The 18,500-nt window shown below is 33.7% G+C and overlaps 1 protein-coding gene across 3 annotated transcripts in view; it reads right to left on the bottom strand.

The window, feature by feature from the left end:
- Window positions 1-18,500, bottom strand: part of LOC145261122 (cationic amino acid transporter 2-like) — a 180,234-nt gene that overhangs the window by 13,085 nt on the left and 148,649 nt on the right. For all 3 annotated transcript variants that reach the window (XM_080119366.1, XM_080119368.1, XM_080119367.1), the window contains 5 exons: window positions 17,700-17,922; window positions 12,516-12,655; window positions 7,302-7,404; window positions 3,439-3,507; window positions 1,167-1,273 (listed from right to left, as the gene is read on the bottom strand). In XM_080119366.1, the coding sequence (XP_079975492.1) occupies window positions 1,167-1,273; window positions 3,439-3,507; window positions 7,302-7,404; window positions 12,516-12,655; window positions 17,700-17,922 (642 nt within the window). The remainder of the gene's footprint in view (window positions 1-1,166; window positions 1,274-3,438; window positions 3,508-7,301; window positions 7,405-12,515; window positions 12,656-17,699; window positions 17,923-18,500) is intronic.

Raw genomic sequence — 18,500 nt, 5'->3', positions numbered from 1 at the left:
CATCATTTTCATGCAAAATTTAAAAAAAAGGGGCCAAAATGAAAATATTTAATTAAATTACAAATAATTTAATTTACAAATAAGCATCTATAAATAATAAACATTATCAGAACTTATCAATATTATAAATTATAAGCACCTATAAATAATAAAAATAATCAAGACCTATAAATAATATAAATTATAAGCACCGATAGGCACCAAATGTTTCGGTGATAATTACACCAAATTTAACATAAATAATCCTTAGAATGTAAGATGTAATACAGTTAAGAATACTAATTATGTATGGTAGAACAAAGTTTCGACATCTCTCTACAAAAGCTTCACTAAAAGCCTCCTTCAACTTTCAAATTTTAATTGCATCATCATCATCATCATCATCATCATCATCATCAGTTATATGCCAGCAAGAACTAATCTACATTTTCATAGCAAAAGCAAATTCTAAAACTTTTCTCTTTGCTTGTTCCTATCGCCATCTCCTCTTCAAAATCCTGAAAACCACGAAACATCTTTTCAAAACGATCATTCAAATCTCATGACGCAGCACTTTCTTCTTATGAAACAAGTTACTGCAATAAACTCACCTTTCACATTTTCACAACAAATTCTGGTGAAAATATTCTAACCAATTATCAACTTCTTTCCAATTTTTGAGATGAGGATCGATAATTTGAATTAGTTGCACTATTCAGACTATTGTTCTCATCTTGAGTGTCATTTACACAACGTCAATGTAACCTCTGACCTTCTTCTTGTCAAACTTGGGAATCTTTCTGTCAAATTCGGGAATCTGCAAGGAATTTCAAATGGAATCTTTTATCTAATCTGCATGAGCTCGTGACATAACAGATAAAATTAAGTTGTAAGTGATACTCTTCTGGAGGTCGAAGGTTCGATCTTCAGTGCGGCTGATACTCAGAACACAATTACGAATTACTTAGAACTTCATAGCTGATGGAACAAGTGCATGTTATCCCTGTTTATTCAATATAGGTTCCATTTAAAATTCTATGAAGATTCCAAAGTTCAACATCAAGATTCTCGAGTTTGATAAGATCCACCTGAAGAAGGTCAAAGATTAAATTAGCCGAAATGTTATGAAAATAAAATTCAGTAATCCAAATAATAGAAACTTCGATTCAAATAATTGAATCACTTACAAAGAAGTCCTGAGCAGGTCATTACAATTTTTTCGGTCCTTTTTGTTGGCACATTTGAAAGTGGATGAAAAAGTTCTTTTAATGTAAATTTTGATACAAAAATGTCTCTGAAAAAAGAAAAGAAATAATGCATGTGTCGTCATATATCCACACCATTAGATGGCTCTAACAATGCAGGATTGTAAGAAAGAAACAGTAATTTGAAAATAATTTTTAATTTTAATTTAGTTTTTAGATCTTAGTTTTCCCCTCGATCACTAGAGTCCCAGAATTTTACCATATTTCGGGGATATGACCTCTCTGTCAAGTATTCCTATTATTTCTTTGGTCAAAAGAGTATTTTTGCAATATGCACACATTGGTTGGCTGTGAGATTACTGGTTTTTTATACAGGGTGGATCAATAAAATTGTCGCCCCAGAAAAGATGACATGATTCCATTTCAGTTTAATGAAAACCGGTTTTCTTTTTTGTTGCAGACCATCTACTAGTTGGCCAGGAGCGATAGGAATCTCCTATCATATCTGAAAGTGACACAATTTTCAATGAGCAAGATCGGAGATGCACTGGTGTACAACTCATGCTCTCTACTGATCCAAGTTATGACAACAGGACCATTGCCAGCACCCTCAAAATACATCGCTGAATTGCCACAAATAGCAGAATACCACTCGAGTTAATGAGATTGTCAGGTGAGGATTTTTAACAACTGTTGAAACAGGTCAGAATTAAATTATTTAAGTGGATGTATTCAAAAGAATTTGAAAATAATCATGTTGCAGTCAGCTGAGAAGCGGCCCCACAGTGTCATGCTCCACAAATGGGTACTTTTTGGAAAGAAACTTTGTTCATGGAAGTTTCGTTTAGTTTTTGGTGAAGCAGATGAAAGAAAGAAAATTTTTACACAGTAGCTAAACAAATTTTTGTTATGAATGGTTTACAGATGAAACAAGAGATTAGAGCTCAGTCGAGGACCTGCAATGAAAATAATAGTAGAGTAGAAAAAGATTTACAACTTCTCTTCTGTGTGAAAGAGGTTTTTGGGAAAGAAGCCATCTTTCATTAAATTTTGAAGTCGGTTTTATACTTTGTCAAGGCACTTCTTAGATGTTAGTACCTCATCACAGAACATATTTGACTCGTGTGCATGTAGAGGATCGCGGCAGAAGTGAAATACTTTCTGGAGCGATAGAATGATTCAAACATTTTTCCAATAAGCTACAGATTTGATGTAAGTTTTCGATTTCAGGTCTGAAAATCAATCGTACAGTTTATCGAATTAGGGAGCTTCATTCATTTGAATTGAGGCAAAATGAGGATTCAAACATTGGTGATAAAAGGAGAGAAGGTTTTTTAGGTGCATTAAAAGTAATCAGCTACTTTTTTTTTTCTTATTGCACGATTCAGAAGAGAGAGAATCAGAAAGATCATTAATGCTCTTTGAAGTGTTGCCATAGATGTTTGTGTCAACTGCATAGATGTCAATGAATGACTTTAGAATGGGAGATCATTGATGAAGATCAGGAAAACGTTGAGCCCAGAATGGGTCCTTGAAGCCTGCTAGCATTAATACTATATGCTTCAAACTTCTGTCCATAAACGACTACTTTTAAAAATCTGTCAGAGAGAGAAAATTTGATGGTTAAGAAAACATTTCCAGATATTTAACAGCTAGCAAACTTGTGAATTAAACCTTTATGCTAAATCCTATTAAAGGCTTTTGGTATGTCAAGACTTATTGTTCTAGAAACAAAGGCTGCCCATAGATTCATTGTGATATTACAGTCAGCACATCAGCTGCTAATCTTGCAGGATGAAATCCTTAGAGTAGATTGCTTTTGCTGAGGTAATTAATGATTGCAGATTCCAGAAACTTACTTATGATGCAAAGGAAACTGATTGATTTTTACTGCAGATGATCGATTCTCCAATATTTTTGTAATTGCTTTAACTTCTCTTTTCTCATCTACAAATATTCTCTTTGTTTTTTACTCATCTATTTATGTTTGTTTATTATTTTGCTTTTGTTGAATAATATTCTTTTGCATTTTTCATTAATTAGTTAATATACAACAATTTGTGTAATGGTAGCTTGCATAAAAAATAATGAATTAAAGATAATTTGTGTAAAAGATGCAACTTAATTCTTAAATGTTATACATTTAAAAATATGTATATAACAAAATTGATACAAATAATACAAATATGAAAAAGTGACTTTGTTGAAACAAAATTGAATGCTGATTTTGTTAAAAACTGTAAAAACTGTTTACCTAGCAATTTGTAAGGATCCATTTGAATCATTCACGGTTACCTCAGTCTCAAATGCATTTACCTTGTACCTAAATATTAAAAAAAAAACGTATTAGAACAAGAAAATTATTTTGGAAGTTTTTTTTTTCTTTATAATTGGCAATATACTACACTACCGTTCAAAGGAGAATGTAAAGTTGGAATGATTCTTCCTCCCCAAAAGGATGATGGTAATGCCTGGAGGGATCGTATCATGATGAACCAACAAACCTATTCTACACCGCCGTCCCCGGAAGGAGCTGGTAATGCCTGATAGGCTGGTATGAGAACAAGACAGACACTACACTACTTACTCCAAAAAAGATTAGATAATACCTGAGAATATTCTACATAAAAGGAGACGGTAATGCCTGAGATTATGATATCATAACAACAGGACATATTTCTAGGAAGATGGTCTCATGACAACACAGCAAATAATACATTACCTCCTTCTCAGAGGATGATGCAAGAAAGGGAGATAATTTATGTGAGGACGATCTCATGTCAACAGGATGAATACTACGCGAATCATCTCTAATAGAAAAGCTAATATAATAAAGGAGGATATAATGCGTGGGAGGATTCCTCCAACACCCTTGAAAAGAAGGAGGAGGTAATTACTGGGAGGACTGTTTATTGCAACAGAACAGATTTACATTACCCACCTCTATTAAAAGATATTCCAATCAAATTAGGGAGTGTTTCTGTTCTTCATTCATTAAAAAAATACCTAGTTGCAAAAACATTTTTATGGTTTGCCTTTTTGTTAAGATCAGAGTGTAGTATCTGATCACAGGTGCCAAAATCAACTTCAGCAAGTCGGTTGGCCTGTGGTTGGATGCCCAGAGTGGTGATACCACCCTCCTAGCTCCTTTCAGTTGGACGAATGACCTGGTTAGTATCCTTGGCATATGGGTCAGACCAAGCCTCCAGCTGGAAAAGGTTGGCGGTACAGTCAAAGGATAAAATGTTTGTTAATTCTTGGCTTCGGAGGAAACTCTCCTCAAAGAGTAGAGCCGAGGTGGGTGCCACTTACGTCTCTCATTCTGTACCAATTGGCTGTCAAAAACCTAAAGGCTCTTCAGCATCTTCTGTTCTTGCTTTTTTAGGACAGGAAGAGACATTTGGTTAACGACAGGTCTATATTCAATGTGTGCGTGAGGGAGGCTTGAGAATGTCCAGCTTCATGTGCCATTGAGATGTTGAGAAACTGGCTTTGCTGAGTTGAACATTGATGGAGGAATCTGTGTGGAACTCTGCGGTTGATAACACGATTCCCAACCTCATTTGCGATCATTTGGTTGAGGGTCGCCATAGGTTTAGGAAGATGTCAAAAAGCTTCTAAGATCCTGCAAGCTTTCTTTGACTTCTAGAAAAGAACTTCATAGGTGATTAGTAAGGGGGCAATCGATGACCTGCTCAGAAGAAAGGGTCCACTCTGAGTGGAGTGGGGTGCTAAATTTGAGTTATCCCAACAACCCTGAGTTCTCTCTGACCCGGTGATTGGTCTGGAATGCGTTGCCATACAACACAGTTCCAGAATAATGGATTTTCAGGAGTCCAGCAGAATAAATGTGTGAACATGCTTTCTTCATATACTGTGAACTCCTGCCAGCAAGGTGACTACTCATATCAATCCCACATATCCTCACCCACTGAATGTATTCTATATAATCAACAATGCTGGGCTGCCGTGGGACAAGATGAATGGTGTTTTTCGCGATCATGACCGTAGCACTAATGGTGGTGTGGATGTTGTGTCTGAGTAATAACCAAGAAGTTTAATCTTTTGCTAATCAGGATTGGATCGCGTTCTTCAAGCACCAATAGAAGGTCAAGATCAGATGTGATATTTTCCATTTTGTGTATTTATCTCTAAGACATGTTTCTTTGAAAATCTCTATAATTTTCAGATATTTGAATTTTTGATTTTTTATCGATAAATGTTTTTTTTTTAAAAATTTTCTTTTTCAAGGTAGTTAGCCTCAGTAACTATTATGTTACAGGCTGAACTGTCTCCATTAATGGAAACGACTACCCTCAAAGCCATTGAACGCTTCATTCAAGAGGTGTCACAACTGAGCAAGTTGGAGATGCAGTTGTGCATGCGCCGACTCCAGACGTTCATCATCCTCATACCACCACCGATGTTACTCAATCAAGCTGAGACTCTGTTCCTATTATAGTCACTTCGATACGAAGGTACATAGATGCAAAATGCAGGAAAACTAAGATCTTGAGAGTTGAGTACTGTACACTCTTCACAGGATTTACAGAACTATTTTATTATAGACTCTCGATCCCAAGCACGTTGATTTGTTGACACAGGAGCAGCTTGCATTATTTGGCCACTGAAACATCTCGCTGATAAGCCGTCAGTGTCGCTCATCAAATCACTCTCCTATTTCCACGTATGGTGAAATTTCTCATCCTTTGAATTTGGAATTATGCTGAGGATGGTAATTACTATTGCAGACTTTCTGCACCACTTCAACTTCATAGTGGATATGTACAGACATCAGTTGATAGCTGTTAATATGGAACTTTCCATTCCAAATGCCTTATCTATCAACTTGGCATTTTTTATTGCTGACAACCCATACCAAACTTTATTACACTCTTATTAAAAACTTATTACACTTCTACCTGAAGATAACTAATCCAAATTTTGTGTTGAGTAAACCAATTCACTCAACAAAACACCACATAGAGACTACAGATACTCCTGTGTCCTCATCCCCTTGCTGCCACCATACAGATAAAATAAAGGCTGCAAAGGTAGAGTTTAATAATATGCAACTAGGAATTATATGTCTCTCATCCAGTTTTCTCTTTGTATATGATCCTGAAGCATTCCTAGCATCCGACTGGGGACTATAAACGACTTAATGCCATAATTATATCTGATCGTTACCCAATCCCACATATACAGGACTTCGATTACTCTCTGCATGGTTATAAGTCCTTCTCCAAACTAAATTTGATTTAGGCTTACCATATGATCCCAGTGAATCCAACCGATATCCTGAGAACAGTAGTAAAAACTCCATTTAAATTTTTAACTATGCCTTTTGGTTTGCAAAATGCAACTAGCACCTTCCACGCTTCATGGGCAAACAGTGCATGATTTGAATTCCGTCTATAACGACATATAAACTACATAAACGACATTCTCGTGACAAGTGTCCCATCTAAGGAACATGTCAGTCACATCTGCCTACTATCCGAATGGTTTAAGCAATACCAGGTGAGGATTAACCCTGGTAAATGTATTTTTGGTGCTTCGTCACTAATTTTCGTGGGCCACATTATCAAGATATCCATTTTCCCACACTTTAAAATGGCCTTGTGCCTAATTCGTTTAAAATGCAATTTTTTATGTTTTGTGCAAATAATTTAGAGTGTAGTATCTGTTCTTCATACCCTAATGATATCAGACGTTTTGCTAATGCTGTGAATTTACACCATTTTCGTGTAAATTATCTTCCTTGAAATACTTAGAAAGTTTTGAAAATAGTATCCAAATTGCTTTAATTAATTTTCTTAACAATCATAATATCATATAATTACAATAGTTTTGTCAGTGGTCATATTCGTGCTATTCTTCTTCATGAAACAAAACCACTACATGTAAAAACTGGGCATATGGCAACCTTTTTCATGTTAGTCTTTTGTTCTAAGCTTAAAAACTTGGGAGAAGTTTGAGAATAGCAACTCCGTTTGCCTTAGCATCCTCTCTAACATCTTAACTCATTGTGCAGCGGTGGACCTTCGTTGGTATTGTCTTCCATCCGTATAAAATGTCAAATAGCCTAAGCATGAATAGATAAGCATCACCTACCTTAGGATTACAACACATTTGGCTACAAACGCATAAGTCAGCAATGTACCAATCAACATCATATTTATAAGTTCAGTGATATCAAAAATTAATGCAGTTATTCCTGAAGAAGAGAAACAAAAGATACATTAATATAATCGACGTTATGTGTCTATTCATTAAAGTTATCAAGGATAAGGGTTACTGAGTGTCAGGTGGTTGGTGAGTGGTGGAAATTGGATAAAATTTGATTATTTAAGAAGACAGTTCAATAAGAACTTGTTTACATTGGTAGTGAAAACAACCATATTGTAGTCAGCTGGAAAGTAGCACCACGGTATAGAGTTCCATAGGCTGATAGTTCTAGGAAAGAAAGAATTCTACCTTTTTAATTAATTCAAAATTCAATTTGTAAAGAGGTTTTTTTTTTTTTTTTTTATTACAGAGGGATAATAATTTGTGTGTTTGGAAAATTATTAACCTAATTAAAATGTAGAATCAAATGAATTGAATTAAAGTTGTATTGAATTTTGTCTTCATGGCGTTTTAAAAAGATTAATATAATGTGACAGTTGAAGTAGTTGTCTCCCTAATGTGATGTATTTATTTGCTTCCCCACTGAGCAAATTAGGCATAAGGCCGTTTTTTTAATGTGGAGAGAGAGGGGGAGGGGGAAGGGAAAAGGGGACCAGCTCTCGAGAGGTGGGAAATGGGAGCTGGTTAGTGATTTGCACACTGGTGTGTAGGGTTGCACCTACATGGACCAGAAGATTGCCGCAAGGGCAATGGTCTTTGATTGCAGCATCTGCTGGAACAGATGATATTAATTTGCTCCCCCACCGAGCAAATTAGGCACAAAGCCGATTTTTAATGTGAGGAGTGAAGGGGAAAATGGGGACCAGGTATTTATTTGCTCCCCCACCGAGCAAATTAGGCACAAGGCCGATTTTTAATGTGAGGAGTGAAGGGGAAATGGGGACCAGCTCCCCGGGGAGTAGGGGAGCTGGATAGTGACAATTGGTATGAAGGGTTGCCCCTACATTGACCAAGGTCTTATCAGTGGGGTCGCCCCCACATAGTGTCTTTGCTTGCAGTATCTGCTGGAACAGATGGTATTTATTTGCTCCCCCACCGAGCAAACTAGGCACAAGACCGATTTTTAATGTGAGGAGTGAAGGGGAAATGGGGACCAACTCCCCGGGGAGGAGGGGAACTGGATAGTGACAATTGGTATGAAGGGTTGCCCCTACATTGACCAAGGTCTTATATGTGGGGTCGCCCCCACATATGGTCTTTGATTGCAGCATCTGCCGGAACAGATACTACACTTTGATCTTGTTTATATATTTTATTGAGAAAGAAAAATTGAACATAAAAAAACGTACAAAAAATTCAATTCAACAAAATTAGGCACAAGGCCCTACAAGAAATTGGGAGGGGGAGGGTACAGGGTCTTTTTGACTATGTAACAGATGAGACTTTTGAAGTCTTACTCTTGACTGGCAACATTTACCAAAATACCTCAATCACTCTGTGGATCCTAATCTAACTAATAACCCCAGCGTTCAATGTAAAATTTAACTATGTACAATTTGTATATTCATTTCTGTATGTTGTGTGTGCATTTTTTTTTTTTGTGTGTGTGTGTGTGTGTATGTGTGAGAAAATAAAGTTCGATTTCATTGGAAAGAGTTCTTGAATTAATTGGCATAAAATGTTCGTGGAGTGGGAAAAAACTAATGAAAATGTTCATTTCAAAAATAAGGAAAAAAAACTACTAATGTGTTGTTAGTAAGACCCCCCTGTACTATTCTATGTGGCTAGATCCCCCACTGTTTTCCGGGGAACCGAAAACAAGCAGAGCATCCCTAATGGGGTTTGGGGAAGTCGCCTTAATGGAGGTGGGAGAAAATAAAGCAACGGATGGAGGGGGTAGGAAGGTGACCTCTGAGTAGGGGGATGACCGGGGGCATCAGAAAATAAAGATGAGGAGCAGGGGGGTTGGGCAGACTCAGAGGTTCTCTAATACCAAAAAATAAAATCAGGAACAGGATCTCATTTGTACCACCAGTCAAGAGTTACTTTACTGAACTTATAATGCTAACCTAGGCGGGATGGGTTCCGTAGGACCCAGCACCGCCCATGCCATGCCTAAGGAGGGAACACGTACACTTTGATCTTGGCCCGAAGGCCACAAAGGTCCCCCGTCTCCCTTGTGTGAACTGCTGCTGATATTTTCTAATATTATAAAAATGACATCTTGAGTATTTTGAGTAACTCTGGTTGAGCACCACCACCAAGGAAAAGGTGAAAGTTTGATATGTAAGTTTGTTGTGCCTCTCTGTGTATTTTCCATTTGTTTTATGTATTTTGTTCTATTTATTGTGTCGTTCTTTATTACGTTTATTTAGTTTAGATTATAATAATTATATTTATGGTCTGTGTATCAAAAAAAAAAAAAAAGAAAAAAAAAGGTAGATATATACAAGAAATAAAGCATCCACACAAATGTCAAAACACTCTTTTGTTCTTCAATGGCATATAGAAGAGAAAGATGAGAGATGGATCGTCTGAGAAACTTAATATTAATGATGTGTATGAATAGATACAGAAGTTAAAGTACCATTCAGTAATAATAAACAGATACAGAGTTGATGTATATGTAATTTTACAAGAGAAGAGAAACGGATCCCTCCCCCTAAATATATATATTGTTATCACACGCGGCAGTATCACTGCGACAACCCTCAAGTCAACTAACTAAACAACAAATGTAAACCGGACGTTTCACTCTACACGACTCAATATAAACAACGATGCGACCTGACACGGTACCAAACACTTCCGTCGACACGACCTGGTACGATCCCGAACAACTCCGTCGATATGACCCGACATGGTACCAGAGCAATCTCGGCAGTTACTCGCTGAAAAACTCTGACGTTGTCTTTTTGTAAGCCCTTGGACGAACTAATTTTTCACCGTAGGTGGGTCCAACTAAGATACTGACACACAAGTTTTGAACGCTTCCACGCGTGCCGATCATGATGTATATTAAAATTTTGAATCGATTTATTGGATGCAATACGTAATTTTGGGTTTGTATTACTGTACACATAGATTCGAAAAAGTTGTCAAAAAACAAATATATAACAAATAAATGTTATCAAAGTCAAAATAAGTTACTTTTCTACCTAACTGGATATGTTTTCAGTGTTTTTATTTAATGTAACATGTTTATTCAGCTCGAAAAACATACTGTGTTTACCGATGTATTGGAAAATTCAAAATGGCGCCCGACTCTCTCTTTAACACGGTAAGTTTGGGAAAAGGTACTATAAATATAAAATTAGACAAAATACTGTTAGAAACTCACTCAATATATATTGCCGTGACATAGGTTGACAAATATTCGGTGGGGGTTTAATAGTATTTCGTCTAGTTTATTATTTATGACACCTTTCCCCGAACTTACCGTGTTAAAGAGAGTCAGGCGCCATTTTGAATTTTCCAATACATCGGTAAACAATGTATGTTTTTCGAGCTGAATAAACATGTTACATTGAATAAATACACGAAAAATATATCCAGTTTTGTAGAAAAGTAATTTATCTTGTCTTTGATAACATTTATTTGTTATATATTTGTTTTTTGACAACTTTTTCGAATCTATGTGTACAGTAATTCAAACCCGTATTTTTTTTTTCTTTTCGTTTTCTGTTTCCTCTTTTAAATCCAAATAATGAAAAATCAAAAGTTGTTCCACAACAGCATTAAACAAATTTAAAATTTGAAAAACATAAACAGTTAAAATGTTGCAAGACATTGATAAACACACGCAGTTGAGGAATCGAATGTGGCGTGACCAAACATTTCATTTGTCTCCATTCCGGTCGGAATAGTGAACCTAATCTAATATTACTTTTGATGTAAGCTTCGTTTGTACTTGCAAAATACTTGTTCAACATGATTCAAAGTGAGTTATTAGTAATGTACTGGTTTCATTTCTGTTTATTTTTAATATCACCTCAATCAGTAACCTACGATTTATTAGATGAGAAACAAGCCCCATCTCGAAAATGACATGTTACACAACTAAATGATATGTTTACGACCTTCTTGAGTTATCTTCCATTTTGCAGAAATTATTGTAGACTAGAGTTATGCCTCTTTTTTTTTAACAGAAAAAGACACCCAAATCTCATTGCTTTTGCCTGGTAGCAAATCTCATTTGGACAATAAAAAAATATGTTTTACAACATAAATAAATGATGTAAATAAATGTTTCTTTGTAACTGGGTGAGTCCATGATTCCAATTTAAGACTAATAGGTGCTAAAAGTCATAGTTAACGTCGACACACGTGTTATATAGAGTAGTGATGAGGCAACGCCAATGTTAATTATTATTATTATTATTATTATCATTGTTGATATTTGGAAAATAGAATGTTAGAAAATATGCATCAACATAAATTAGATATTTTATAGATAAAATATTTATAGTAAAAATGTATTGGGAACGTTAATGTAAGAATGTTAGAACAAACAGTGATGTTAGCTAAAGAAACAAAATATATGACAAAGTTGGATCAGTTGATTTGTTTCTTTGGTTACGGAAGTTGATGGTATAATGAAATAGTCAAAAATGCTCCTAGAGTTTAAGAATGGAGTTAGTCAGTGGGAGAGTTGAGCAAGTTAGCATAGAAGATATCGTCTCCACGTTTGGAAGCTGGAAGAAACGCGACCTTAGAATAATGTAGAAACTTACAACACTTTGCAGCTCCAATGGGAGACGAGAATAAAGTTTATATAATATGAACTTGGTATTTGACATTTTTTTAAAGCAGACATTTGTATTAGGATTGCAAGAAACAAACCAAAAAAAACGAGATACCTATTCGTCCCTATGGAAAAGGTATGTTTCTCCTTTATTAGGACCAAGCGGACAAAAATGGTTATTCTTTGTTGTAAAATAATGTCCTGTGTATGTTTGTTACGATGTGAACAGAGTTATATGTGAAACATCCATATATACATACATATATACATACATATATACATACATATATACATACATACATACATACATACAACTAGAGGAACATTTTAAATACTAGATGTTCACGTACTATATATATCCCCCCCCCCGCTACATAAAAAAATGTTGCAACATAAATGTTGCAATAACAAATTGCTAAACAATTTACAATTCAAAGGAATAAAAGATGATTTACCAGCTAAGATTCCTGTAGCAATTGTTGCATAAATTGGTGTCTTTAATTTGTCTGAGACTTTAGCAAGGAAACCGAAGAGAAGTCGATCCTCTGCCATTGCGTACACAACCCGGGGCAAAGGAAAAATGGAACCAATTAGACTGAAATAAAATTTAAATATTTAGATGTAAAAATAAGATAATGTTTTATTTTTAATTATATTTTACTGTGACTTTTATTTATATATCTTAATAAAAGGATAAAACAACTTATCCTCTGGCCTTCTTCAAGTGATTAACACTGACGACATAGGAATGCTGAGTTTTGTAACTATATCCCCAATGATTACTGCCTTCCATAGTTAGTGTCGGTGCAGTGGATAAAGGCGCTGAGTCTCTACGGTTCAGGTGAGCATTGTGTGAAGATAGCGGTTTCAATCCTACCAAAAGCAAGCCAGAGGATTAGTTGGTCAAAACGTGATGAGGCAAACACAACTATGGAAAGCAGTGGTGTTCCTTGGAATCCGAGTGACAAGTCTACCAAAATTTCCAGTACTCTGCACCTCTGTTGGTAACTTTGCAAATGAATTTGTAACAGTCACTTGCCATTGATATTTTGCTGGCAATGACCATTGGTCCTCATTGGAATTTGGGTGGCAACAAGCCTCCCCAAGGTCTCAGTTCTCTTTACACTCATCTTCCTTTCAACTATTTGGTGGGTGCCAGTTGATGCTGACACTTCTACTTCGGGAGGGGGGGGGTGAGAGTAATAGCAGATGTGCTTACAGTTACATCTCATAGGATTAGCGATTCTCTCGACGGAGGCAACCTTTCTAGGGTAATTGCTCTTGACATATCTAAGGCCTTTGATAGGGTATGGCATGAAGGTTTACTTCACAAGATCTCTAGCTATGGTATAGCTGGAAATGTCTTCTCAATTATTAAATCATTTCTTTCAGACAGGTTCATAAGAGTAGTAGTTGATGGGCAAAAATTAGAAGCTCACAGTATTAATGCTGGAGTCCCTCAGGGGTCCAAATCACATCCTTACATCATTTGTAGACATTTATGCTGATGACACTACCATCTATGGTAGCACATCTAAGTCAGTAAACGACCAAGTTCTCTCCGATTCTCTCTCCTCTAATCTTGAACACGTGGTACAATAGGAAAGGAGTGGCTGGTTACTTTTAATGCATCTAAAACCAAACTTCTCACTTCAACGTTCTGATCTCGATCTGGCATCAGTTGAAATGAATGGCTCTCGTCTTGAGGAGGCCTCAAGTTTTGACAAGCTTCTGGGCTTGACCTTTACTCCTGATTTTAAATGGAATAAGTACATCAAATCTGTTGCCAATGCTGCTAGGAAAATGGTAGGATCCTTCTATCGATCCAGTAGTAGTCTAGTTCTATTAGGCGACTCTACTTCATAGCTTCTAGGTCCTTTGTCATTCTTGACGATGTTTTCAGGATATTTTAACCTTGAACAAAATATATATATATATATATATATATATATATATATATGTATATATATATATAAATATATATATATATATATATATAAATATATATATATATATATATAAATATATATATATATATATATAAATATATATATATATATATATATATATATATAAATATATATATATATATATATATAAATATATATATATATATATAAATATATATATATATATAAATATATATATATATATAAATATATATATATATATATATATAAATATATATATATATATATATATAAATATATATATATATATATATATATATATAAATATATATATATATAAATATATATATATATATATATATAAATATATATATATATAAATATATATAAATATATATATATATATAAATATATATATATATATAAATATATATATATATATATATATATATATATATATATATATATATATACATATATATATATATACTAGCTGTACCCGGCCACGCGTTGCTGTGGCTCAGTTTGTTAAAATGGAACACATGTGAAAGTAGAGAAAAGTTTGATTCTTTTTTTCAAGAGAATGTACAAATTATTTATTTTTTTTTAACAGATGTTAAGAAAATAAGCAGAAAAATACTTCCATCATTAATTATGCAAAAAAATAAATAAAATGTTGATTTAGTGTTTCAATATGCTTATAAATTACGATAAAACTTGCTGAGTATGCACTGTTTTACGGTTGTTGTAAAAATGGAACGGAAACTTAAATTTCGCTTCATTTTAATCTTTCTTAATTTTTTAATTGTGCCCCTCCAAACGAATATAATCAAAACAGTAACATTCAACAATTGTACTTTATGTATATAAAACACAAAATGGGTGTTTGTATTACTGTACACATAGATTCGAAAAAGTTGTCAAAAAACAAATATATAACAAATAAATGTTATCAAAGGCAAGATAAGTTACTTTTCTGCCAAACTGGATATATTTTTTGTGTTTTTATTCAATGTAACATATTTATTCAGCTCGAAAAACATACTGTGTTTACCGATGTATTCGAAAATTCAAGATGGCGTCTCACACCCTCTTTAACACCGTAAGTATGGAAAAAGGTGTTATAAATAATAAACTATACAAAATACTATTAAAAACCCGCCGAATATATGTCAACCTATGTCACGGTAACATATATTGAGCGAGTTTTTAACAGTATTTTATCCGGTTTTTTATTTATAACATCTTTTCCCACACTTACCGTATTAAAGAGAGAATCAGACGCCATCTTGAATGTTCCAATACATCGGTAAACACTGTATGGTTTTCGAGCTGAATAAACATGTTACATTGAATAAAAACACGAAAAATATATCCAGTTTGGTAGAAAAGTAACTTATCTTGCCTTTGATAACATTTATTTGTTATATATTTGTTTTTGGACAACTTTTTCGAATCTATATGTACAGTAATACAAACCCCACAAAATATTTATTAAAAAAAAAAATTAAAAAAAAAAGTTAATAGCGAAAGGGAAATAATTCCATTTTTAAACGAAAAAGTCAGTTTACCTAACTTACTGTATTAATGCTATTTTTTTAAGCAAGAAAAAAACAAGGTAAATATCCAGATACGCTACTACAGAACACCGACCACTCTAATTTGTTTTTTTATAGGTAATTGAGGTCGCTGACAACGAATCTGATAGTCAAACTTGGGGCAAATTTACCGTTTGCATGGTATTTACCCCTGAACCCACGAACTTCTTTCCACCATTTTGCAGCATCCGTTTATGCTACGCGCATGCTCATGCACGCTGTAGCATAAACGACGGCTTCACCAAGCAAACTATATTGGGGCGAGGGTTTTTTTTTTTCCAGGACATAGAATTTTCTAATTTTCAAAAATACATTATAGCGCTTTTTGGGTGGAAAATTTAAAATTAGCTGAAAAAGAAATAAAATAAGAAAAGGAAAGCACACCAAGTTGGAGTAGGGGGGGGGGTAATTTATCTGTTTTTTTTTTTACCTGGAACATCGAATTTTCAAATTTTCCGTAAGTAACGCACCGACATTTACCAATTAGAACACCATTTAACATTTTCCGAAGATTTTACTTTGTACATTGGGGGCGCGAGCGGGGGGGGGGCGGATGTGATGTTGGCGCGCGCGCCCCAACATCACATCCCCCCCCAAACAAATTAGAGTGGTCGGTGTTCTGTAGTAGCGTATCTGGATATTTACCAAAAAAAAATATTTAGGTTTGGCTATAAATTCCTAAACTCATTTCACCTTAAATAATTTAGGTGACTGAAATAGGAATCTAATTGAATCTTTAATTTCCTGAATAGTATCCGATAATTCATTTTTCTTCGAGTTATATCGAATACATTAATACGGACTTTAGGGGCTTTTTTCGTAATGTTACTGTAAAAATTATTTTTTATTGTTACAAATTACGATGCTTTAAAAAAAGCAAAAATAAATTCTTGCGTTTTTTATTTACTATTGAAAACCATAACTTTAGTAAAGGTATTTTTTGTTTAAACAAAATAAAACATTTTCACCAAGAGTTAAGTAAAAATAATTAGTTCATTATATTCTGCGATCATTATTTGAAAAATACTGCAATTTTCATTAAAATTCGTTAATTTCCTGATTTTTGGTGAATTATGAAGTAAAGGGATGAATCAAAATGTGTATACACTTTGAGCGTCGGCATTCATTTTTCGACCACGTGTGGTTAATTTAAATTAAAGTTCAATCACATGGTTACATTATCAATAAACCCATTGAAAATTTACCATATTGTAAACACATTCTGTTTACATTAAGCCTGTGGTGTTTTTTTAGTGATGCATGCAATGTTGTCAACTGAGATTTAAAAAAAACCCGCGAGATCAGGAGAAAGAAATGTCCAGAAAATCGCTAGCCAGTTTGGCAGAAAAGTAACTTATCTTGCCTTTGATAACATTTATTTGTTATATATTTGTTTTTTGACAACTTTTTCGAATCTATGTGTACAATACACACCCGTGTACAGTAATACAAACCCCTTCGGGGAGATTGGAATGCCGCCCACCCCACCTAAAATGTACTTGGAAAAATCGATTTTATAGTGAGATTTAAGAATGGTTAGTCGAAAAAAAGGTGAAAAACAAAACAAATAATCAATAAATAATTGTTACCAAAGGCAATAAATGCTACTTTTTTTTTACTTACATGAATGAGTTTATTTTATGTTTTAAAGTATTTTCAAGCAATCTAATGCGGGTGTCTCTGGGTGCCAAATACCTCCAGATTTTCTAGAATTTCCCGGTAGATTGTAAACGAAATCCACAGATCTAGCAGGAAAACCGCTAAATTGTAACACGGATCACATGACAGGAAGCGGTAATAAATAATTGTCCCTAAATAAAAAAAATCGCCTCTCGGTAAAAAGAAATCCACCTATTTATCATAGAAAAATTAAGTATAATGTTATAATTAAAAAGGAATATATAAAAACACACATGGATATAGTAAACATATTATAGCAAAACGTGGAAGCCATCCGTCCAGTGGTTTTTTAGACAATTAACTCCGAACGAACCAACATTTACATTTATATATATATAGATAGATATATATATGATTAAAAGTTATATATATAAATATATATATATATATATATATATATATATATATATATATGATTAAAAGTTATAAAAAATGGGAAAGATGTTTATACCTGGCAGTGAGGGCACAGACTGCACCAACAGCAATTACATATTTGGCAAAAGGCCATCCAGCCAATGCAAACACTTTTGGCAATGACGCAACAGAATCAAGGGTGTAATAAGGGGCCATCATTGTAAGGACCGCAGAGACTCCAAAGTAGAAGATAAACACGATGAGTAGAGAGACGATAATACTGATGGGGATCGACTTTTCTGGGTTTTTGGCTTCTTCAGCTGAAAACAAAAAAAAAAAAAAATAAATAGATAAATAAAAAATATAATTAAAATAAAAAAAAAGAAGAGTTTATCATCATTTCATTCAGTTTAAATATCCATGGTTTTTGGCTTCTTCACCTGAAAAAAAAAAAATAAATAAATAAAATAAATACAATAAATAGATAAATAAAAAATATAATTAAAATAAAAAAAAGAAGAGTTTATCATCATTTCATTCAGTTTAAATATCCATGGTTTTTGGCTTCTTCACCTGAAAAAAAAAAAAATAAATAAATAAAATAAATACAATAAATAGATAAATAAAAAATATAATTAAAATAAAAAAAAGAAGAGTTTATCATCATTTCATTCAGTTTAAATATCCATGGTTTTTGGCTTCTTCACCTGAAAAAAAAAAAAAAATAAAATAAAATAAATAAAATAAATAGATAAATAAAAAATATAATTAAAATAATAAAAAAGAAGAGTTTATCATAATTTCATTCAGTTTAAATATCCATGGTTTTTGGCTTCTTCACCTGAAAAAAAAAAAAAATAATAAAATAAATAAATAGATAAATACAAAATATAATTAA

The sequence above is a fragment of the Euprymna scolopes genome, chromosome 37 (assembly GCF_053919585.1).
Source record: "Euprymna scolopes isolate OS-2025 chromosome 37, ASM5391958v1, whole genome shotgun sequence".
NCBI classification, from domain to species: Eukaryota; Metazoa; Mollusca; class Cephalopoda; order Sepiida; family Sepiolidae; genus Euprymna; species Euprymna scolopes.
The sequence above is the reverse complement of the archived record's forward strand: the minus strand, read 5'-3'. Positions and strand labels throughout refer to the sequence as shown.